Source organism: Typopeltis vanoorti, chromosome 16 (assembly GCF_054136105.1).
Source record: "Typopeltis vanoorti isolate ZY-2024b chromosome 16, IOZ_Tvanoo_1.0, whole genome shotgun sequence".
NCBI lineage: Eukaryota > Metazoa > Arthropoda > Arachnida > Uropygi > Thelyphonidae > Typopeltis > Typopeltis vanoorti.
The window spans coordinates 14,481,372-14,507,627 of NC_143564.1; the positions used below are offsets into that span (position 1 = coordinate 14,481,372).

General features: G+C 35.7%; 1 protein-coding gene across 2 annotated transcripts in view; it reads right to left on the bottom strand.

Annotated features, from left to right (window-relative positions):
• Window positions 1–567: 567 nt before the first annotated feature.
• The window catches only part of Nup37 (nuclear pore complex protein Nup37), an 88,224-nt gene continuing 62,535 nt past the window's right edge, over window positions 568–26,256 (bottom strand). For both annotated transcript variants that reach the window (XM_090406480.1, XM_090406481.1), the window contains 3 exons: window positions 15,766–15,947; window positions 5,618–5,753; window positions 568–758 (listed from right to left, as the gene is read on the bottom strand). In XM_090406480.1, the coding sequence (XP_090262606.1) occupies window positions 624–758; window positions 5,618–5,753; window positions 15,766–15,947 (453 nt within the window). In that variant the 3' untranslated portion in view covers window positions 568–623. The remainder of the gene's footprint in view (window positions 759–5,617; window positions 5,754–15,765; window positions 15,948–26,256) is intronic.

The window sequence follows — 26,256 nt, forward strand, 5'->3', positions numbered from 1 at the left end:
AATAGGCTATATCTTCGAATTTTTCGAATGTCTTGATAAAAAGTTAGGAACAGATTTTTAAAAGTACATACTTTTAGAAAATATTAAAAAATTGATTTTTTTGATCCTCTAAATAGTACTGCCTCCTAAAAACTATCAAAAACTTACAAATTAGCAAAAAGAAAATGCCATAGAGGAAAAACTTGACGTGATAGACAAAAATGGGCTTGATATTTGAAATCAGTGCACCTAAATTAGTAAAAAACAAGTGTCAGATCATAATCAGGAGAAAAAAAAATTTTTTTTGTTGGCCAGTGCTATTTCAGAAATAACTTACATTATTGTTTCATGGTCATATATATTGCCTTTCTTCATTTTTCCCCCCCCTCCCTCCTTTAAACAGTGAAAGGAGGGAGGGAAATGAATTTTCAGACATTTTTTGTGACAAGCAGCACAATCAAGCAGATTAGTCTTTGAGGAATACATTTCAAAAAAAGCAGGCAAGATGTTCTACTTCGGTTTATAATGGTAATTCATCTTAAAAAAAAAATCAATGAGGAATTCAGGTTATTTTTTTTATACGATTTACTATAAATATTTCATAATATAATACAAAAATTAAGCAAGCTATGTTGTAGACATATTCAACTTGTTTTCCATAAATCCCATTTGTTTATCTTCCAGAGATGTAACTTTGAACCACATCCAGCTGCCAGAAGTGGAAATCTATAATGCCATGCAATTCCATATCCACACAGAGAATCAGCCACTAAAACTTCCTGTAAATAAAAACAAACTAGAGGTTTTGGATTTTATATTGTGATACCACAACTTGTACAGAAATAGAGTATAAATATTTTATTTATCCAAGTTCAATCCATATTTATAATGGTAACACTGAAAGAGTGTATAACTTGTTCATAAATTACCGAGAGGCTGTATTACTGACCTTGCTATACTAATTATTTCAATTATTTTTTTCTGTGTATAAGGTATTCAAATTATTAGTGAAAAAAGCCCAACTTCAAATAAGCAATTTATTGCTTTCTTCTGACCTGCTTATGCACAGTGTCTACCTCCTCAGAAGATTTGAAAAGAAATATGCAAAATAAAGCATTTTATGATGTTATCATGTTACTATTAATATGCTAATATAGCTATCCTTAAGAATAGAAGGCAGGTTATTTATTTACCTGATTATTCTCTCTTACATTCTGCTTAGGTAGAGATCTACTTATACTGTCTGTTTTCTCAGCTTTAATCAATCACAATAACACCATTAGAAAGTTTGAAAATTGACAATACTTCGGTTAGTGCCATCTAAAGAGTAGGCAGGGAGTGTGTTTCAGGTTATACAGCTATTAGATAACAAATGACTGTTAATGGGTTTATAAATAAACAAATATACTGAACTTTATTACAAAAAGAGTTTCCAATGAGCAAAGAAAATATTATTGTTGGTGGAATCCTCTCACACCCTTTCTCTCTATTATGTTCATAGTCAGTTGTGAAGAATAATAAGTCAACTATAATTTTTTAAGTGGTTGGTCAGAATATTTCTGATTCATACACATGATTGTATATTAACTTCAAAATCCACAGGTTGCAGCTCAAGTTATATATATATATATATATATAAAAAAATTTACGCACATATTCCTGTATATTAAATTATTCTTTATCCTTCTAAAGAAATTTGACAAAAATTATATTCTCTGCAGAATTATACATAGTAAATAACTTCTATTAATCTGTATTCACCTCGCCTTTAAACTCATATACGCAAATTCTAAAAATTAAAACAATACATATAACAAGAACAGAGCCTAACCTATAAGTTGAGTAGTTTCATCTGATTATAAGAGGAACTTTATCTTAATCACTCTCCTGTTTCTCTCTCTAATATCTACTTTTTATTCATTCAGCTATCCTAGTTAGCAGAGTGGTTGGTGTATATCACTCACCAGCCAAAAGGATGTGGGTTCGAATCATGCCTTGGGCATGGATGTTTGTCCTTTGGCCCTCCCTTTCAACATGGGGTGGGTGGGTAAACTAATTTATTTATATAGCAATGTTTCATCAAAACAAAAATTGAGTGATTTTGAAAGTTTATTTTTCACTTGGTCAGACTATAATAAATTTAGTTTTAATCCTTTATCCAAGTGTGTGCAAACAAAGTTTGCGCCTGAAAGTATCTTCAGGACTGGGGTAAAGTGGTACAACACCAGGCAACTCCTTGCAAAGGTGGAGCAAGCTACCAAACATTCCTATCTCAGTATCTCCCATAATGCAAAACACATCTCCATGCAGATATGTATAATGTTATGCATTAAGGGAAGGGCCACAACCCAGACTAGTTTCGACCTTTATTGAGGTCTCTTCAGTGGGAACCAGGCCCAAGTGGAGATACCAGGCAGAAGCATTAGCAAGGTCATCTCCTCCTATAGGAGCTGCCAAACGTGTGCCACCTTTTTATTAAATTACTCTGGATTTAGAGAAAGATGTTGAAAGTTTATTTTTCACTTGGTCAGACTATAATAAATTTAGTTTTAATCCTTTATCCAAGTGTGTGCAAACAAAGTTTGTGCCTGAAAGTATCTTCAGGACTGGGGTAAAGTGGTACAACATTGCACACACTTGGATAAAGGATTAAAACTAAATTTATTATAGTTTGACCAAGTGAAAAATAAACTTTCAACATCTTTCTCTAAATCCAGAGTAATTTAATAAAAAGGTGGCACACCATTTGGCAGCTCCTATAGGAGGAGATGACCTTGCTAATGCTTCTGCCTGGTATTATCTCCACTTGGGCCTGGCTCCCACTGAAGAGACCTCAATAAAGGTCAAAACTAGTCTGGGTTGTGGTCCTTCCCTTAATGCATAACATTATACATATCCGCAAGTAGATGTGTTTTGCATTATGGGAGATACTGAGATAGGAGTGTTGGTATCTTGCTCCACCTTTGCAAGGAGTTGCCTGGTGTTGTACCACTTTACCCCAGTCCTGAAGATACTTTCAGATGCAAACTTTGTTTGCACACACTTGGATAAAGGATTAAAACTAAATTTATTATAGAAATTGAGTGAGTTATGTGATAGTACTGTGCTGTAAGGAAATGTGCTTTACTCAGAATACTGTTGGTATTCTGAGTGAAGAGCCATATTACTAGATATGTGATTTTGTGTAATTTCCAAAAAAGGAATGGCACATTCTTCAAAAAATAAATAGCAGCTGTACCACTGTAGGGGGGGGGGGGTAAAAATGGCACATTGCTATTTCTGTATATTCTTGCACAGAAAAATATTTATAAAATAGATGCATTAATCACTGCACAACTTAAGGAAGATCAGTTTCAGTGAATTTAAAAACACTAAAAGTTGTAAGGGCTCTTCTAGAGTCCGAACAGTAACTCTGTCCACTCTTCCTTTATATAGACATAACAGATGAATCCTAACCTTGTGTACATCATGAAGTTTGGATTTTTTTTTTATCCTCACTAGATGAGTGAATATTGACTTCTGAGTTTGCAGCTGAGACTCTAAGGTTTGGTTCTTATTTTCAAACCCTTTCATTTTCTTCTTGAATAATACTTGGAAAAGCTAAAAATTTTATATGCTTTTGTTTTCAGTTGCTTAAAACTAAGTGATTATTACTTTCTCATTTCAAATCCATAAATTCTCTTGCATCATCTACCAGTGAGAAGATATCATTATCAATTTGACTTTTTACTTCAAATCTACCAGTGAGAAGATATCATTATCTTCTCTACTGCATCATCTACCAGTGAGAAGATATCATTATCAATTTGACTTTTTACTTCGCACACTGTTAAGTTGAAACATGATGTCTGATCACTAGTCCATACCATGAACAGAAATTACAGGCAATTACCATTAGTATTAATGGTAATTTTCCCAAAATACTTCTATATGCTTGAGATACATTGCCTACTTAGTTTTTTGGTTTTCTTTATCGGTTACCTTCTCTAATGACTTAGAAATTCATACACCTTTTTCTTAGGAAGGTTCTACTAAGCACAAATTTCATTTGTCCAGTTCCTCATTCCCCACAAAACCTCTTGAAATTCAAGAAGAGTCATGGGGACTAATATGTTTAGCAGTGAATGCTATTCCTTACTTTCCCTTATTCCTATATTTATTATTAGCAAAACTCACTATCCCTACACCTAACTTACATCGATTATATCCACATGGTACTTCAGTTCTCCTATCAGAGTGACTTCTTTTCCATTAATACTTCAATTCAATTCTGCTGATAGTAATTTATATATCTCCAATGGTCAAGAGGTCAAAGAATTTATGAGCACATCCGTAAAGTGTGTAGGATGCAGATGACATTTTTCTTGGAGTAAAAAGGGATGCTGGGTAGTTTTTTTTTTTTTTAACATACAACAGAAAGTGAAGGAATGGTGTTGCTAGTTCAATGAAGTAGTGACCACAGAACTACCTGCAGAAGCATTACATTGTGAGATACAGCTGAAGAGAGGGATAGTTTTGAAATTTTGAAACTACTTCTAGTAAGAGAACTAAAGAGGATGCCTAGTTTTGCAGAGGGTGAGGATTGGTGAGTTGAGATTTTGTGAGAGAAAAGGACAAGACTGTGCTGAAGGTGACCAGATTGTCCTCCCCTCTGTTTGAGGATGGTATGGAGATCATTGTTTAAGAATCTGGTTGAAGCTTGGGATGTCTGAGCACTACATCGTTTATGAAATGTGCAGGATGAATGGAGAGCACTATCGTGCCCTGTATACATACTTTTTTTATATTATACACGACAAATGATATTCTTGTTTTCAATCCTTACCAAAGTGCAAGTGAAGTTTGTAAGTGCAATATCTTCATGACAAGTCTATTTGTATAGAGGGCTAATGACTTTGCATCAACTGTCTTAGTATCTATAATGCAAAGCACAGTGTTACCTAAAAGTTCAAGGAATTTGACCATAAAAAACAAAATTACTTACCATAGCTCTTAGTTTCTACTATCTCCTTCAAAGTAGGCCTCTTGGACATGTATAGAGCAATCCCAGTGGTTTTTCCATGCATCCTTGGAAGTTCTTAAGTGCAACTGTGTTGAACAACTCCTGCAATTCTGCTCGGATCACCTTAATCCTTTCTGTCAGAATTTCATCTTAGGGAACAGGAAAAAAGTTGCAGGGGAAGGGGAATGACTGCTGTGTTTTTGGAAATCAAGAACTGTTGAACAATGAGTTACGTGAAAATGCATTAGCATGGTCCCATGCAAAGTGCTATGATAGCCTCGAGCACTTGTGCAATGTTTTTTGGGCTTATCAATGATTGCCCAGAATGCTAATAGACAAATTTGGAGGAAATTTATTGACAGGAGATTATTAATAATGTAATTTTAATTGCATAGTACTATCCCATTAGCCTGAAAACCTCTTGAGGGTACTTATCAGGAAAATGATAATGTAGTCTCAGTAATTCAACTTCTCTAATTCCTGTTGTTTTTTTCTTCTTCTAAATTTTCTTCTTACAACGTTGCTGTTCCCATATCAGTAACAGAGTTGAGTGCTCATTTCGGGCACTCAGTTCTAAAAATCAATGCACCTACCAGAAATATACATGAAGACAATTTATTTTGAACTTATAAATACCTGATTTATTCTTGGCACTACAACTTTTATCTGACCGCCATGCCTACTTCGGACTGCAAACAAGTACTGATTTGTTCCAGAAAATGCAAGTTTAATTGCTCCTTCAGGTTGAGTTCTTCCTTGTTGTAATGGTTTACTGAAATTTACAACAGAGTAGGAATCTCTTTGATAAAGAACAAAAGAATAAAGCACATACAAAACCTTATATTCTAATTGTTAAAAGTAATTAAAAACTTATCAAATTTGATAACTTAATGTTAAATTTGCAAAGACAAAATTCATGTTATGCTACTTGATTAATACGAGGGTGGTCAGAAAAGTTCTCGGCCTCAACCACAGATGACAACACCATCGGCAAGATTTTTTTTTTTTCTAATTGGTACAGCTGTCATAAGCATCCATTTGAAATTGCAAGTCATTCTGTCAAGTCGTTTGTTTTATACAGCTGTCTGAAGCAAAAGTGTTGCCTGTATCCCTTGAAATGGATAAAATTGAGTATCGTGAGTTATAAAATTCTTTCTAAAAGAAGGTTTAACGCCAAAAGAAATTCATTCAAAGTTCATAAAAGTTTATGGGCATTCTTCTCCTTCATTTTTCGATAATTAAGAAATGGGCTGCCGAGCTTAAACATGGCCGTACCAGCCTTGAAGACAATCCATGTGAGGGACGTCCAAAAAGTGTAACACCACCAGAAATCATTGACCAAGTGCATGATATGGTATTGGTTGACCGGTGAATCAAAGTGTGTGAAATTGCTGAGACTATAGTAAGCATCTCAAAAGAACATGTAGGATATATTTTGCATGAAGAATTGCAAATGAAAAGTTTTGCGAAAGATGGGTGCTGCGCTTACTCACAACAGATCAAAAACGCACCGCATGAAAATCTCCGAACAGTGCTTGGAGGGTTTTTAACAAGAATAAAACTGATTTTGAGCATTGATTTATTACTATGGATAAGACTTGGATTTACCATTACACATCAGGATCCAAACAGTGGACAGAAGCTGGTTGTTCAGGGCCAAAGAAGACCAAGTTGGTTCCATCAGCAGGAGAGGTCATGGCATTGGTGTTTTGGGATGCTAGATTTAATAAACAAAATGCTCATCATTTTGTTTATTAATTATCTTGAAAAGGGGAAAACAATAACTGGGGAATATTATTCCAATCTTTTAACCAGACTCAACAAAAAAATTCATGAGGAAAGATCTGGTTTGCAGAAGAAAAAAAACATCTTTCATCAAGATAATGCACCTGCCCACAAAGAAGGTGTTTTGGCAATGGGAAAATTAAGGGATCTGCACTATGAATTGTTGGAACATCCACCCTATTCCACAGATTTGGCTCCCATCTCTTCTATCTCTTCCCAAAACTAAAACTCTTCCTCGCTGGTCAGCGCTTTTCTTCGAATCAAGAGGTGATTGCAGCTGTAGAGAGGTATTTCGAAGATCTTACTGAGAACAACTACAGGGATGGGATAACGGCACTGGAGCATCATTAGAATAAATGTATTAGTCTTAAGGGAGATTATGTTGAAAAATAAAAATAATTTTGAAATTATAAATCCATTTTTTTCATTGTTAGGCCAAGAACTTTTCAGATAACCCTCATACAGTACAGCAACCACAAAGGGTGTTGAAAGTTTATTTTTCACTTGGTTAGAGTATAATAAATTTAGTTTAATCCTTTATCCAAGTGTGAGCAAACAAAGTTTGCGCCTGAAAGTATCTTCAGGACTGGGGTAAGGTGGTACAACACCAGGGCAACAACATCTCCCATAATGCAAAACACATAATGTAAATCCAGAGTAATTTAATAAAAAAAGGGTGGCACACCATTTGGCAACTCCTATAGGTAGAGATGACCTGCTAATGCTTCTGCCTGGTATCTCCACTTGGGCCTGGCTCCCACTGAAGAGACCTCAATAAAGGTCGAAACTAGTCTGGGTTGTGGCCCTTCCCTTAATGCATAACATTAGACATATCCGCAAGGAGATGTGTTTTGCATTATGGGAGATACTGAGATAGGAGTATTGGTAGCTTGCTCCACCTTTGCAAGGAGTGCCCTGGTGTTGTACTACCTTACCCCAGTCCTGAAGATACTTTCAGGCGCAAACTTTGTTTGCTCACATTTGGATAAAGGATTAAACTAAATTTATTATATTAAACCACAAAGGGTATGTGCAAGCAAAAAGAAATGTGTTATTATTTTGGATTAAAAATTACAAGATAGAAGTAACAAAAAATGAAGTTGGAATGGAAGAGTTTTTAATTTCTTTCCAGCTGCCTTACAGCCTGTAGAAGCAGTTACATATTTTATATGCATGAAAGCTTGTTTTCTAATCCACATTTCTGCACTTCATAGCAGTCAGAAAAATGACACATCTTCAGTCAAAAAGACCTAGGTTCAAAACCTGTCCAGGATGAGAGCTTTTATAAGGTTGGTTGGCTGCTGCTGATAATAAATAAATAAATAGAATCTTATATGTACAAGAAAACAAATTTTATAAAGTAAAACAATGCAATAAAAATTTACATCAAGGAATTAAACTTACTCCTACAGTAAACTTAAACACTCTCCTATTTGCCAACGACCAAATTATAATTACAAATTCTGAAGATAACTTACAGAAAGCTATTTTAGATCTAAATGAGATATCCAAAGATTATGGTATGATAATATCAACAGAAAAATCAAAAACTATGGCCTTTAAAGGACAAGATCCAGCAAGAACTAAAATAGTAATAGATAACAAGATCTTAGAACAGGTGAATTCATTTAACTACCTAGGATGTATGATCACATATGAAAATAAAAAAGATATAAACGTACAAATTGCAAAATATTTAAAAATAACAGGTGTAATCAACTCTATATTTAAACCAAACCCAGTTCAAAAACAAAACCAGGCTAAAAGTATACAATACATTAGCCCTACCAGTCTTAATGTATGGAAGCAAAATCTGGACAATAAAACAAAAAGACAAACAAAGATTAACAACAGCAGAAATGAAGTTTATGAGAAAAACTGCAAAGTATACCCTATTTGATCACAAAAGAAACGAAGAAATTATGAAAGAATTAAACCATGAACCAGTAATAGAAAAAATTAAAAAATATAAACATAAATGGATGGAACACGTTCGAAGAATGAAAACAGAAAGATTACCAAAACAAGCCTTAAAGTACAAGCCATTAGGAAAAAGAAAACCAGGACGTCCTCTTAAACGATGACTTCTAAGGCCAGAACAAGCCATGCTAGGCCTAAATCCTTGATACGCATGATGATGAAACAATGCATCATATACAAATTATTATAAGAGACTTCAGAGGCCTACATTGATGAGTATCATTCACACTATCCTCATTCACAACCACATGCAAAAGAGGCTTATGATCAGATATGCTTGTACAATTTTTTTTTTTTTTCACAAAGTCATGCAGTGTGTGTGTGAATCAGTTCCTTAGTGTATATAATTCAGGGAGATTAGTAAAAATTGCATTTCACTCTTGAGTGAAGTGCTGACAACTCTACTAGAGGTAAGGCAAGTGTTAATGTTCACACATAAGTGGATCATCTGTTCTTAGTAAATAAGAATGTACAAGATGAATGACCTATGCCAAGCCTAGCAAGAACAACTTCCTCTCTTCAGTTTCTATACAGACTGGACTGCGACTTTTCAGGTTTAATGCTGCTGACCAGTTAACATTACTTTTATTAACTGTCTGTAGTTCATAAAGAGGAGTGATAATATGTGGAGAAAGTACAAGCTGCATTTGTTAATCATTTCTCTTGATTCCAATTTGGCTGGGAATCCAGCATAAGTGAAGATGAAAATTAAGCACCTTCATCTTTAATACAATAATGGCAGATCATCACAGGGTAATGGATGTAGTCATATACAAGAGCATAGATTGCCTGTAAAGACGTCAGTGAGTCTGCGTAAATCATTTTTTGGTAGCAGCTTTCTTTTATGCAGTGAAGTGCGAACCATATGGCATGCAGCTCATCAGTATAGTTACTGCCTTCAAGTGAAATCTATTTGAAACAGCGTGGTCGGAAAGAACAGAAGCACATCCATCAGAGTACTAAGACTAACTTATCCATATAGAGCAGGGGTCGCCAAACTTCTTTGACCGTCGACCCCTTCAAGAGTTTGACTTTTTATCGACCCCCTCTATTTTACTATTACGTAATTATAATAGGACAGATAATAATAAGATTATAATAAGCAAAAAAAAAGACGCTTATGCGAGTTTTTAGATTGTTTGTTTTATAGTTACAGTGTTTATTGTATGTATAATATAGAATATATTATTATATTACTATTATTACTACTATCACTAGTAATATCACTGATATTACTACCAGCCCTGCTCAACTCTTCAACATAGAGAAGTTTAGTTCGTGAATGAATAACGATTGAATTATAATATGTATGTTGATGAATTTTAGAACATTAACGCTCACTTGTATGTCGATGCGCAAAAATGAGACTGGGATCGAATATGTGTAAGTATAAGTAAACAAGCAACAGCACACGTGTTGCAATCTTGCTCCTGCCGTGCCGGCCAGGCAGGAACCACATACATCCGTATATTGGTAAATAACGTCATTTTGGCCAACTTGATTGGCCTCCATAACTATTTTCGTGACCTTGCTCCATCTTACGGTACTATTCATGCCACTGTTCCCACGATTCACTCTTAATTGCATTGTCATTCAGGATGGAGGTAATCCAAGTTAACCGAATTAAATATTACCCGCACAATGATGTCTTATATTTTTCTATCGACCTCCAATCGACCCCTGAGTCAGAATCGACCCCTTAACAATGTTAGGGGGTTGATTCTGGCTCAGTCAATTACTCTATATCTCAGTGTTCATTCTATGCACTAAACTGCTACAGATAAGCTGATCATGGAGTAAGCATCTTCCCTAGCTGGTGCAGTGAAAGAACATGGTAGAGTAGAAACCAGCCATAGTGGATGATTATCATGTTCAGTGCCTGTATTGCTGTCCACATTCATTCAAAAAGCTTGTAAAAATTCTTTCCCATGTATACCCATTGGACAAATAGCAGTCAGATGTGTGTACCCATATCATAAAGGACATTTAATGTACCATAGTCCCAGGATGTGTCATAATTTTTTTGCATATCAAAGAAAACTGAAACAAGATGTGAATGTTTCAGGAATGCACCATTTGTCATAGATGTTTCTAGATGTATCAAATGGTCTAATGTTGATCGGTGTCTAATGAAACTACATTATGTACTGCAGAAAAGATTGAGGTTTCCAAATACCGTTTCTAAATAACAGGTTGATAAGTATTTGCTTAAACTGGATCTATTACTAGTTTGGGGATGGCAATCCAGAAATTCCTCCTCCTCGAAAGTATTCTGTTGTGTAGAAAGAAGAAGAGTTTCATCAAAGATGGTGGGAGGTGTTTTATTATCTCATAATGGATGTCATCTGACCCTACACTACTAGCATTAGAGCAAAATTGCTCTTTCCAGTTCCTTCTTAACAAATGGCTGACTGTCCAGCCCATTTTTAGAAAAGTTATTTTTCTTGTTCTTTCAAAAATATTAAAAAAAATCCAGGAGGTTATGAAACTGTTGCTGAGATTCTAGCAATGCTTTCTCCTAAAGTGTCTGAAATTGCTTTTGGTTCAGCACAGAGCACAGATCTATTATGCTCTAGAGTAGGTGAATTGTGTATCCATAATTTCCATGATAATTTTTCATAATCATCAGATGCTATATGGTCACTCCTCTCCTCAGTTATGAGCCATGCCAGTCCTCACCAGGTGGTCTTATTTTATGCTTTTCTGGAGGCCTCAACTCTCTAAAGATCAGTCACTCCAGACATACCATCCATCTCACTGAGGGTCTACCTCTTCCTCTTTTTCCAGAGACTTTTACCTTCTATTACTGTTTTGAGAAGCTCTTCCATTCTTTCAATGTGCCCAAAGTATTTCAGCTTTCTTCTCTCAATATTCTTAAGGAGTTCTATTGATCCTTTCTAGCACCCAATCCATTTGTCTGTCTGTCAGTATATGAGATCTTCAACAGTCTGTGACACCACATCAAAAGCAGCTATCCTTTTCCTGCCAGAATTGGAACTTAAAGAACTTCTTTAAGTTCCAAGTTTCACATCCATAAGTCACTATTGAAAACACAGAAAGATTTATTTTAGACAAGTTTCTGAACATTATTTTAGCTTTTCCTAATCTTCCGAACAGTAATTCTTCATATTAATGAAGGATCCCAAGTACACAAATTTGTTGGCTTACTCAATTATTTGTCTGTTAAGGTAAACTTGTTTCTCAGGGGCTTCTCTATTTCTTTTGAGAACTATAATCTCTGTCTTTCTAGGATTCAGTTGAAGTTTTCTGTCCTTATTGATCTTATTAACTTTGTCAAGGATGTCTTTGACAAGTTAACAAAGATACTAAACAGGTGAGGAATAAGTAAGCATACTTGCCTAACTCCCCTTCCTTACCTGAAGTCAATCAGTCAACCCAGCACCTCTTCATACCCACTGTACAAGTTAGCTATCGACCTGATAATGTGTTGAGGTCAACCCATTATTTTCATTACCTCTCACAATTTCTCATGTTGAACACAGTCAAAAGCTTTGCAGTAGTCTATGAAACACATTACCAAAGGAAATCTCAAGTTTTTATACTTCACAATGATCTATCTAAGGCAAAGGATCTGATTTCTAGCACCCTTTTCTTTTCTGAAACCTGTTTGTTCCTCGGGTATTTCTGCTTCAACCCTATAAAGAATGATCTTTAATAAAAAATCTTGCTTACACGAGATTAATAATTCTATAATTCTTGCAATTCTTCATTCTTGTTTAGTGGTATGAAAACAAGACTTCTTCCAGTCTCTAAGCTGTTATCCTGGCTCTCGTATCCTTGTAATCAATCTATGAAACACTCTAATCCTTCCATCTCCTGTGGCCTTAATTAACTGTTCTGGGATTCCATCTGCATCTGGGGTCTTCCTGTTGTTAAGCTGTGCACCTGCTCTTTCAACCTCATGCCTAAGTGGAATTTTCTTTGTGAAAAGGCTTGTTCTCTCTGCTGTACAGTTCTTTACAGTAGTCTTTCCAGTTCTCCTGTTAGTACTGCTCCATTCTTGTCTTTGATAAGCACAGGGTGAATGTTAAGTTCACAAACTAAAAGAAACATCTTATACTTGTGCATCCTCATCTAGAATTCTATCTCTTCAAGTTTTTTAGCATAATAATTTGCCTTATCCTACCTGATGGCCTTTGTGACTTCTCTGTGCAATCTCTCATAATTCTTCAGACCCTGTGTCTTCGTTTTTCTAACCACCCTTTAACAGTTCCTAAGAGGGTGGTCTGAAAAGTTCCCGTCCTAACAATTAAAAAACAAATTTATAATTTCAAAATTATTTTTATTTTTCAACATAATCTCCTTTAAGACTAATACATTTATTCCAGTGATGCTCCAGTGCCATTATCCCATCCTTGTAGTGGTTCTCAGTAAGATCTGCAAAATACCCCTCTACAGCTGTAGTATAATCTTTATGCACTTGGTTTAAGTTATCTACTTATTTCTTTGTTTTCTCATACGTATTAACCTATTTCTTGCACTATTTCACTGCTAGGTATTGGGAAGTTTTGGTAAAAATCCAACTCAGAAAAAGGTAAGTTAAAATACCAAGCGATTCCCAGTCCTTTAAATACTGTTTTCAGCACGTTAAAATTCCCCTCAGTCTCTATACTCCCCTATTCGATTCTGTTTTTACTTAAGTTTTCGTATCTACTCCTTCCTTTTTCCTGCCAAAAACTGGTTCTCATCGGTTTGGCTCACATCAACTTAGCCTTGTGCATAGCACAGAGTAAACACGCGCTAACTAAAAATAACATAATTCTCATAGCAATCAATCAAGTGATACCACAAAGAATCTTCTGGATATATCAAAATTACATATATTATAGTTTCTAACATTATATACAAGGAATTAAATTCACAAAATTAATGATATTTTAATACACAGCTTTTCATAACTGTAATTTATCCCAAACATATAAAAATAAATAAATATCGATTAACATAACTTGAAGAAATTACATAAATAGCAAATTATGAGCATGAGACTATTAGTTTAAAAAAAAACAAATGTTGCTCAGGGAATGGTAGATTATGTTGGACTCTGAATGATATATTAACAATTTCCATTTCTCTTCATTCAGAATCCAACACATGCAAGTGCTATTTGCTTAATAGATGATCCTCAACAGTAGAAGGATTTCAGAAACCTATGGCGCGCTGCTACTCTTGAGAATATCTGACCGGGTCTGAAGCCTGCTTATTCTTGACCAGTCTATTATCTGGTCAATCAGTGCACTTTTGATTGGTGGCTTCCTCTTTTCGGACTTCTCCATAAATGCAGAAAGGTCTTAGGGGATCTACTCTATTACATACCTCCTTTTTCCTATAACATAAAACGATCTTCTCTAACTGACCAATAATCCTAACTATAACTTTACCAATGACAGTATACTCCATTCCTCCTACTCATTTGACAAGCCTCAGTGCCCAAACATCCAAGCTTTTCATGATTTTTACAATAAGTATCTTAAACATAGACCTTCTCTAATGGGATGAGTATAATCAAGCTACTTCCAGTGCTACCAAAACACAGCATCTCTTTTCACGCAAAGGGAATCACAGTGCATCTAATAATGTACAAACCACCAGAAAGGATCAAGTCTCTCTTCTTGAACTAATATTTATCTCTTATCTTTATTAGCACAAAGATCACATCAATTGCTTCCTCAGCATATAAAAAATTTGGCATCATATTTCACTCAAATGACTTTCATCCATCCCACTACAAACTCTACAATTCTCAAATTTTCCAAACCTCAGAACACTGTTCTGTTTGGGATAATGCACCAAAAATTTCCCTAAAAAATATTGATGCAGTTCAGAGAAGGGCAGTCCAGCTGATCAATGATCCCTCTCTCAATGAATCATTTCAACGACTGTCTCAAAGACAATCCATTTTCATAGGCACTGCCATCCTCATTCCTGTTATCCACTAAACCTGTAAAAAAAAAAAAAAGCAATAGCCGTCCAATATCCTTATACAATCCAATTTCAAGTACCACTCTTAACCTCCATTTCATGGAATAGCCTATCTCACATAGCATTTTACAACAATTAACTCCCAGAATTTAAAAATAAAAAAAACATTCCTTCTTCCTCAACTCTTAAGCACACGCACCAGTATGCCAAAAGTTCTCCAAATTCTTGTTTGATTTATATATGGGTTAAAAAAAAGATTTTACACTAGTGACGAAGGGATCTTAAGAAAAATTCCAAATACTATATTCTGAATTCAGCTAAAAACAGATGAATCATGCAATTCGTAGAGATGTGTGCAGATAAGAAAACCATGTGCTTCTTGGACATTTTTGCTGTTTTCCTTTCCAATCAAATTGCTCATTCTTTCATGAGTTGTAATTTGGTATGCTGTGCTAACCGAATAAAAGTAGAAGATTGATCAACTCATAACTAGAGTTACTACTACCTAATTCTCAGTGCTGAAATAAATTCCCATACAAAATGCATTTCTTCCACAGTAAGACTCATCCAAAAAGTACAGTCCTGTTGTTTTTTTATTACTGAAATCTCTGATAAAGCAAAATATATTTAATGGCAGATATATTCTCTATGTGTGGATTCTTTTTTTATTGATATCCTGCTACGTAAGAGACTGGCTAACTTGCTTTTAGCAAGACATATCTCAAGAATTTTTCATGCCAACAGGAAGGATGGACAGGTGTTCTATTTAGAAGAAAAATTACATTAGATAATAATAAAAAAAGTAACATCAAGCTTTTTACTACTTCGAGTAGTTTCATCTTTTCACTCCTGTCAGTTTTTCTAGCCCTTAAAAGATTAGCGGGGTAATAACCCTTCATCCATACTTTTTTAGTTTCCTCTTTTGTTCTTGCTCACAGCATCCACTTAGAAAATCCCCTCTTTCTTAGCAATGCTACTCTTCTGATATGTGTATGCTGTATAGTTTACTTTATAAAGTATTTCATACAATGTACAGTATAAAACAACTACTTTCGGTTACTCTCTTGCTTACTTACCTTGCTGTTGTAACATCCCACAAAAACCACTCTGAGCCTGCTACACATCCAACCACCAGATTGTCAGCAGGACACCATTGAGCACACATTAATGGAGTAGAGTTACAGTTCAGTGACATGAAAGGCAATGCATTTTCCACATCATAAAATCTTATTACTCCTTTCTTTTCTGCAACCATAAGCTAAAATATACAATTAAATTCTGTTATCAGAGCCAATAGAAAAAACAATAAGGTATTAACCACCCAACTGGCCATGGTGGATAATATCAACTATTTTCATATCTAATTCAATGGTATCTCTATAGTATGTCAATTTCAGTAGTACACTTCACATCTATGTTTTGCATGACAGATAAATGCCATGGCCAGTAGGATGTTAATTAATATTTAAATATCATTCTTAAATGAATATTTAAGTTAAAAAAATATCAGTTACTCCAGGAGTGTTTCAGCTTTATGTACACCCTCTGTCCAAAAAGAAGCTGAATGTTTGATAGAAAATAAAACACAGGCCAATTATAATTATTCAAATCATTTATTTCAATCAATATACTCTTCCTCAGCATCGATACAGTGTTTGGCACGGTCATTTAATTGGTTAAATGTGTTTTTTTATATCGGTTTTTGGGATACTGTTGAGGGTCGTGGTTACTGCCGCTTGAACATTTTCAATGGTATCATATCGCTTTCCTTTCATTGGCAAATGAAGTCGGGGGAAGAGAAAGAAGTCACAGGGTGCTAAATCAGGTGAATACAGTGAGTGATCTGACACACAAACTTGGTTTTTGCTTAAAAACTGTCTCACAATGTTCGAACGATGAGATGGTGCATTATCGTGCAAAAGTGACTATAGTATGCCCACACTTTAGAGATCTCCACTTGGAAACTTGCCAAGACTAGTCAATTTATGCTGAAGGGAAGAAAGAAATGAAGGACATACGAATTGGTCGCCAACACGCGAAATCACGTGCTTTATAGGTAAAATTTTCCACTGTTATACAAGTAACATAGTTAACTACAATGATCATAAAACAGAAGTTAATTTTCCGACATGTAATAATAAACAACTCATCCCACAATACAGATTGATTACCCTATTATCGGAATGGATTCTCCTTTTTGTGACAAGTACAGAAGTGTCGAAGGGTCTCTAATCTGTGGGCAAACTATAGCTGCCTGCAATACAATATTCATGCCGTACGCGACGAATTCTCGCTATCAATTGCTTCAAAACTTTGAGATAAACTCACTATTGACCGTTTGGCTAGGCAGAAAGAATTCTTTGGGGATAATGCCCTTAGAATCGTAGAAACAAATCAGTTTCTATTGTCTTTACCTTTGACTTCTCCAAGAGACTTTTTTTCGGATGCCCTTCTTCTGGTGGTCTCCACTCAGCACTCTGGTGCTTTGTTTCGAGCTCATACTCAAAACACCATGTTTTGTCACCAGTAATGATCGTTTCAAGGACGTTTGCGTCCTTACAAGCGGTTTTAATGAGATCCTTGCAGTTGTTAAGTTCTGAATGAAACTAAATTAAGTTAATTAACGTTTAATATCTTCCTACAGACTTAACATGGATTTACATTTTGAATCACATACTGATATATTGGATATACTAATTTCTTGTAATTTACCAAAGTATTACTAAATTGAGGATATTTTCACTACTTTATGTTATAAGGTAAAATATTGTAAATTGCTTAAATTCTTAAACCTTGCTGCTTTTATGTAAGTACTTACAAATTGCTGGGAGAAAAGATAATCCGATTAAGTAAAAGTGGTCGGAATCTAAACACCTAACATTTTGAAAATAGAAGAAATTAGTGGTGCCACCTGTTGTATCTTTTTGTTGTCGAAAGTGGCAACCTTCATTACTGTTGTGTCAACTGTTTATGACATTTGTTTCATTAGAAGCAGAGTTATAGTGCCAAGAGTGACAGTGTGTTTTGACGAACAGTCGGAAAATGAGTTTCAAACAGAGAGCTGTGATTGACTTTTGTGTTAAACTTGGTAAAAGTTTTGCCGAAATGCATTAAATGCTTCAAAAAGCATACGGTGATTGCTTATCCTGTGTTACGAGTGGTTTAAGCGATTTCAAAGTGGTCGTGAGATGCTTGAGGATGGCAAAATGCCGTGCCATCCGAAAACTGGACTGAGCGAAGTTAACATCCAAAGAGTGCATGATTTCATCAAAGAAACCACGAAATCGTCTGTGAGATTGATTGAGACGAATTGGGATTCCAAAATCAACTGTGCACAACATTTTGACCGAGAGTTTGGGCCTTCGTAAATTGAATTTGCGATTTGTTCCCCACAAGTTGACCGATGACAAAAAAATGTATTGAATTGAACACTGTGTAAAATCTGCTGTGCCTTGTATATAATCTTACTTATTCTTCTTATTTGTTCTCAAAAACTTTCTGCTAGATACGCTTGTACTTAATGAATTTATCTCTAACACTTTAATTACCCTTTTTAAATTAAATATTCTCTCTGGGCTGTTATTCACTCTTAAGAACGATGCTAGTGGATATAAGACAAAGGAATTGCTAATGGTCAACACCAATTCCTTTGTTTCAATACTGGATCCGATTCCTTTTTCGGATTCAGGGAAAATTTCTATTATCCTGCACCACCCTGAATCCTAGATTAACGAATAGTGCAGAATCAAGGAACCAGAACAGTTCAGCATACTATCTTATTTCACTAGTATCGTTCTTAAGAGTGAATAACTGCTAATTCAATTTGCTAATCGAATTTCTAATTTAGCTCCACGTGCTCTTACAATAATTCTTTCACTAAAATTTCATAATCACTCTACTATAAAAAGAATATTATCTCTAGAGTCCTTCCTATAATTACAATTATTCTTCTTATACACAATTGCTTATAAAAACATACTCTATGCATTACCAACTGCTGGGGAACTGTTTGGCCACTTCACATAGCACGACTGGCCAATCATTTTCGATTCCTGGTTCATTCTGCTTTTTCTGAGGCATTCTTCATGGGTCCGTGCTGTAGTTATCTCCGCTGCCGAAAGTAGGCATATGTTATTCTCTGGTTAACTGGCACAACATCGTAATGATATCTCCAGAAATATCAGAGATTTCCTTCCGCTGGGCTGATCGCTGACCGGTAAACTTTCAGGAATTTCATGGCATAGTTCCTCAGTCTTTATCTCGAATCCGCATCGAAAAGCGGGGGATGAGAAGGAGCCATGAGGAGGTTCCAACACACCAGAGCACGAGTCCAAGAGCATAAGAGTAAGAACGCATTTTAGGCACTGCAACAACTTTTTAAATTGCACGCTGCCGATTCCTTCTACGTCATCGTTTTTTTTTCTCCCCCTTTTCCATGTCACCCAATATTTGGCGCCGCATACGGAATTCTAGCATACTCTTCCGAGTTTGTGTGCGCGTGTGTGTGTGGGGACGACGACTACATGCTTACCTAAAGGGTGCACATGTACTTGGAAAAGTAAAAAAAAAATGAAAGAAAGGCTAAACGATGACTTACTGCTAGTATGTGGGTCTACATACTAGATTACAAAATTTAATAACTGAAAATAAATGAATTTATAATTACTTACATTTATCTATTTAAAAAAATCTTTAATTGATGATTGTTTTTGCTTTTCATTTTTTTTTTTTTGACATAGCGCCAGATTGCTTTGAATTGAGTTCAATGCTTGACCTGTTTTTTACTATCGTGTTCAAAGTGGACAAGAAGAGTCCAAGATCTTTTGCTAAATGTACACGTGTTCCGGCATGCCAATCTACACATTGCAGAATTGCCATCTTTTCTTCTACCGAAATACATTTTCTGTCTTTTTCCTCCATGTTACTAACATGGATAATCCATCACTGCAACTTGAAAGCAACTTTTACATGCTAAATTATGTAGCAGAAATTCTGCAATATCAATTCGTACTTCAATTGAAAAATCACGGTATCGCTATCACTACTGCAAGCGTGCAAGTCACCGTGATGGTGGAAACGAAACTACAGCCGAAAGCAACGCCACCTGGGAAGAGAAATGTGCAGATTTCAGCAGAAATCAATTCAAAAATCAGTATTGCCACCTGAGAAAAAAATGCATCATCATCATCATCAAATTCCTGCCATGTACCCTCAAGGGGTGTACAGGATATGATAGTACTACATGAAAAAAATTACATCATTTGTAATTTCCTATCTACAATTTTCCTCCAAATCAGTCTGTTACTTGTCAAGACTCCAACATTATCAGATCTTATATTTCTATCGTCTAAAGCATTTTGTACCGTATCAATCCACCTATATCTTGGTCTTCCTCTGGGTCGTTTTGCTGCCAACCTGGCAGAGAACACTTGTTTTGCTAATCTTTCCTCGCCCATTCTGATTAAGTGACCATACCACCTGAGATTAGCTCTGCTAACGCATTCCTGGATGCTGACAATGTCAAGTTCTTTCCTAATATCCTCGTTTTTAATATGATATTGCCATTAATGCCATCTGTTCATGCCTATAATCTTTCTCAGGACTCTCATATCCGTGGTCTCTAGTCTTTGGTCAAGTGTTTTACTTCTGACCCAGCTCTCAGATCCATAAGTTAAAACTGGTTTGAACACTGTCTTGTACACAGCTAATTTAGTGTTCCGACTGATTTCTCTCTTATTCCATATGAATTTATTCAATTGACTTCCCACCATACCAGCTTTGCTGATTCTGTTGTCTATTTCCATATTGAATTTACCATCTTCACTAAAAATCGTGCCTAAGTAGCTGAAATGTTTTAGTTGTTCCACAGGTTCTCCATTCACAACACAGTTGACATTTTCAATGATTCTGCCTATTTGCATTGTCTTTGTCTTTTTATTGCTGACCTTCATACCATATCTATTACAACAGCTATTCAATTTAGTCAGAGAATCTTGCAGACTTGTAGCAGATTTATTTAGAAGTATAACATCATCCGCATAAAGCAAAGAGCTGACATTAACATCTCCAATTTTGATATCAGGTTTAATACCACTTTCCTTCATAATGTGATCCATATAGATAATGAATAACAGAGGGGATAATGTACATCCTTGTCTCACACCAGATTTAACATTAAACCATCTTCCTGTACTTCAATTCTAACTGCTGACTTACAACTCAAATAAAGACTAAGTATTGCTTGATATAATGCCCCATTGACACCATATAACTGAAGCGTATTGAATAGCTTCTCTCTTGGCACCTTAAATGCAAATCACAGGAAATAACATCCATATCAAGTTGTTAATGGCAGGAAATCAATATGTCGTAAGAATAGGCCTTAAGACGGGACCAACAGAAAATGATGTAAATGGCAGGAAAACGTAAATTGCGGGAACGTAAAAACAGGGTTTTACTGTGTGTGTGTGTGTGTATCGTCATAGGGTGTACAGGATACTATCATATCCTGTACACCCCTTCAGGGTACATGGCAGGGGTGTACAGGATATGATAGTACTACATGAAAAAAAAAAAAAAATTACATCATTACTAACTTCCAATCCACAATTTTCCTCCAAATCAGTCTGTTACTTGTCAAGATGCCAACATTATCAGATCTTATATTTCTATCGTCTAAGGCACTTTGTACCGTATCAATCCACCTATATCTTGGTCTTCCTCTGGGTCGTTTTGCTGCCAACCTGGCAGAGAACACTTGTTTTGCTAATCTTTCTTCACCCATTCTGTTCAAGTGACCATACCACCTGAGTTTAGCTCTGCTAACGCATTCCTGGATGCTGACAATGTCAAGTTTTTTCCGAATATCCTCGTTTTTAATATGATATTGACATTGATGCCATTTGTTCAGGCCAATAATCTTTCTCATGACTCTCATATCTGCGGTCTCTAGTCTTTGGTCAGAAGTAAAACATTTATCAACATTTATTAACTCAGATCCATAAGTTAAAACAGGTTTGAACACTGTCTTGTATACAGCTAATTTAGTGTTTTCCGACTAATTTCTCTCTTATTCCATATGAATTTATTCAATTGACTTCCCACCATACCAGCTTTGCTGATTCTGTTGTCTATTTCTATATTTAATTTACCATCTTCACTAAAAAATCGTGCCTAAGTAGCTGAAATGTTTTAGTTGTTCCACAGGTTCTCCATTCACAATGCAGTTGACATTTTCAATGATTCTGACTATTTTCATTGTCTTTGTCTTTTTATTGCTGACCTTCATACCATATCTATTACAACAGTTATTCAATTTAGTCAAGGAATCTTGCAGACTCGTAGCGGATTTACTGATAAATATAACATCGCCTGCATAAAGCAAAGAGCTGACATTAACACCTCCAATTTTGATATGTTTAATATCACTTTCCTTCATAATGTGAACCATATAGATAATGAATAACAGAGGGGATAATGTACACCCGTGTCTCACACCAGATTTAACATGAAACCATCTTCCTGTACTTCCTTCAATTCTAACTGCTGACTTACAACTCAAATAAAGACTAAGTATTGCTTGATATAACTGTAGCATATTGAATAGCTTCTATTTTGGCACCTTATCATATGCCTTTTCCAGATCTACAAAACTCAAATAGAGATCTTTGTTATATTCCCATGACTTCTCCGCTATTTGTCGTAAAGTGAAGATCTGATCCTGACAGCCTCTATTTGGCCTGAATCCAGCTTGTTCTTCACCAAGCTTTTCTTCTACAATTCTTCTCAACCATTTCTCAAGTATACTTGCATATATCTTACCAGGAACACTCAGTAGGGAAATACCTCTGTAATTCTCACATTTAGTTTTATTTCCCTTTTTATATATGGGTACTATTAGAGCTCTACTCCAATCATCGGGAATTCATTGCTCTGTCCAGGCCTTCTGAACTATGCAGTGCAGCCACTGCAAGACTTTTATACCACCATACTTCAGCATTTCTGGTCGAATATCATCTACTCCTGCTGTCTTTCCACATTTTAAGCCTTTGATGGCTTTTTCTGCTTCAAGTATGATATGTATTCCTGACTGTATGGCTGTTGAGTGTTTTTTTACCACTGTGCTATCACTGCTTGCATTAATTAACAATTTCTCGAAGTAATTACTCCATACTTCAACGATATCTTTTTCTCCCATTTTCATGTCACCCTTATCATCTCTAACTCCTTTTATAGCACTCTTTCCTCGAATTCCTAAGCTTCTTCAACAACCTCCAAAATATTTTGCCACCTTCTAGATATTTATTTTCTATATTCTTGCCAAAGTCTTCCCATGACTTTTGTTTAGCTAGTTTTACACAGTGTTTGGCTTTCTCACTTTTCTCTCTGTATTCTCTAAGTGCACAAGCTGATTATTTGTCAGGAACTTTTCATATGCTTTCTTCTTTTCAAATGGAGTTCTGATTTTTCTATCCTTGCAGACAACTTCACCACATTCCTCTCTAGCTGAATCAATCAAGGTTTTCTTCAAGGCTTGCCAATGAATCTCTAAAGTTTGGTTCCTGTTCTCAAACTCTTTCATTTTTTCTTCAATAATCTTTATGTATTCTGGTCTACAGTTCACATCTGAGAGCTGCTCAACTTTTATTCGCTTTAAAACTTTCTTACGTGTTATTCTTTTCAATATGAAATTCAATTTCATCCTGCTCAAGACTAAATAGTGATCACTTCCAATTTCAAATCCTCTGTATACTCTGGTGTCCTGCACAAGGGAGAAAACATCGCTATCAACAATAACATAGTCAATGAGACTTTTCTTATTTCTTGCATCTTCTCTCCATGTGAATTTGTACACATTTTTATGTTGGAACATGGTGTTAGTAATAACCAGTCCATGTCCTGAGCAGAAATCCAACAAATATTTGCCATTATTATTAGCTTTTCTCTTTTCTCCAAATTTTCCTAATATATTTTTGTATGTCTGACAATATTTCCTACTCTGCTATTTTGATCTCAAACAAGGACCAACTTTTCCTTTTTCATTGTGTTAGATGCTTTCTCTAAATCTTCAAAAAATTCCTCCACTTCTACCTTAGTAGAACCTTCTGTGGGACCATAGGCACAAATAAGTGTCATTGTCCAGTTCCCCATTCTGATATTTGCCTACATCACTCTACTTGAGACTGCCTGCCATTTCAGAAGATTAACCTTATATTTAGTGTTGAATACAATGGCTACTCCTTCTTTTCCTTGATTGTCATTGCCTGAATATAACATTTTGTATTTATTACTCAGAAAGATCTCACCAGTTTTTGTCTTTTCTGTTTCAGTCATTCCTATTATGGAGTGACTGAAACAAAATTTATGTCGATTATGTCGATCTGGTACGTATCTAATTCTTCAGCCAGCTGCATTTCTTTGCCATTCAGGCTTCTTATGTTGATAGTACCGATCTTTACCTCTGGTGATGTTGAGTTGGGGTGTTTTTTCAGATTTGTTCCAGTAGCTGACTTTTCGCTGTTCACCCTGGTTCCCTGGTGAAAACAACTGGGGCCTTGTTTAACCGGGCAACGCCCCAGCCGGCATGAAATTTTGTCATGTTGTACCATCATTTTGTATTTTGGTTTCAGCCAATAAGAATTACAATTTGGTCGGCTAAATCCCAAATTGTGACCTTTGAATTTTAAATTCTTATCCATCAATACACCAAGATCCCTCGCTTCTTCAGTTTCTTGTAGCATAACCCCGCTAATATAATATGCCACTGAAACTCTAATCACGGCAAAGTGCATAACTTTACACTTACTAACATTAAACTGACAGCCATTTTCTTTAGCCCAGATTTCCAGTCTATTCAAATCATTTTGTAATTTCTGAATATCAGTAGCATCCCTGATTGCCCTGCCTATTTTGCATCATCAGCAAACAATTGCAAATCTGATGATAGACCCTGCTTGATGTCATTAATGTACAGATTGAACAATAATGGCCCAAGGACTGAACCCTGAGGTACACCACTGGTTACGTTAAATCTGGCAGCTTCAGACCGATTGAATACCACTTTTTGATATCTGTCTGTCAACCATCCCCTGATCCAAGTCAATAGATTATGTTCCAGTCCCATATTCTCCAGTTTACACAACAGATTATTGTGTGGTATCCTATCAAATGCCTTAGAAAAATCCAACATTATCATAGTGTATCCATTCCCTTTATCCAACTCAGTTGTAACATTGTTATAAAATATGAGCAAATTGTTAAAACATGACCTTCCTTTAGTAAACCCATGCTGTTCCCTGCATAGTATAGAATGCTTGTCTACCCATTTCTATATGCGAGTTCTTACCAACTTCTCTAAAATCTTCACTACCACACCAGAGATACTAATAGGTCGGTAGTTAGACACATCACTTTTTGCACCACCCTTGTGCAATGGAACTATCAACAATTCCTTCCATTCCTGTGGTATCGTTCCTGAGCTGAGACTAAAGTTATACAAATGTGTGAAAGGCTTAGCCAATTCAGCTCAACATTTCTTTAACAAACGGGCAGACATTCCATTTGTCCCTATTGACAAATTCTTATACAGGTTATGCAAGAGCTCTTCAACCTCGTTTTCATGAACCTGTAACTCTTCATCCAACTTAGCAGTAGCACTGTGCACCATGCTACATAGACCTGGTTGATATATCTTAGCAAAGTGAGCACTCATTAACTGAACAATCTCCTTAGCTTCCGACACTCGCATACCATCTGCATTCAATAAAGTTATTCTTCCACATTCATTCTTTCTTTTGCTTGCGACATAACAATAAAATTCTTTTGGATTGCCTTTAGCTTGCATGACCAATTTCTTTTCATACTTAGTTTTACCTTTTCTCGCAATACTTGTTACTTTTCTGGCCTGAGCTTAATATATTTCATAACTCCTCTCACTCTTATTCTCACGATATTCTTTCCACATCAACTTCTTGTGGATCTCTAGCTTAATAAGGCTGCACATCCATTTCACTCCCAACCTATTTATTCTTCGAACACTAGGGATACATTCAGATACCGCCTCGTTCAAGCACTTTTTCAAAGATTCCCATGCATTGCTGACATTTTTTCCATTCAGTAACTGATACCATGGGACCAAAGATAGTATTCTTCTAAGTTGATCATAATTTCCAGCTTTGTAATTCAGCATGTAGCCTAATTTAATCAGAGCTTCAATACAAGTAGATACTTCCCAAGAAAGAACAGCATGATCACTGTCACCAATTGGTGGTAAAATAGCTATATTCTTGACAGAGATCCCTTCTGATGCTATGAGCAAATCCAACACTCTTTGACCTCGAGTTCCTTCTTTCACATGCTGCTTGAGAAAGTTATCTCGCAACAATTCAATAAATTCCTGTTCTTTCTGATCATGAGATTTCTCTTCTACCCAATCAATGTTTGGAATATTACAGTCACCCATAATGATCATTCGCTTGGTACCCATAAGGTACCAAGCGAATGATCATTATGGGTGACTGTAATATTGGTGATGCATTTCTTCGTCCCCTACAACTGAGCTGCCATGT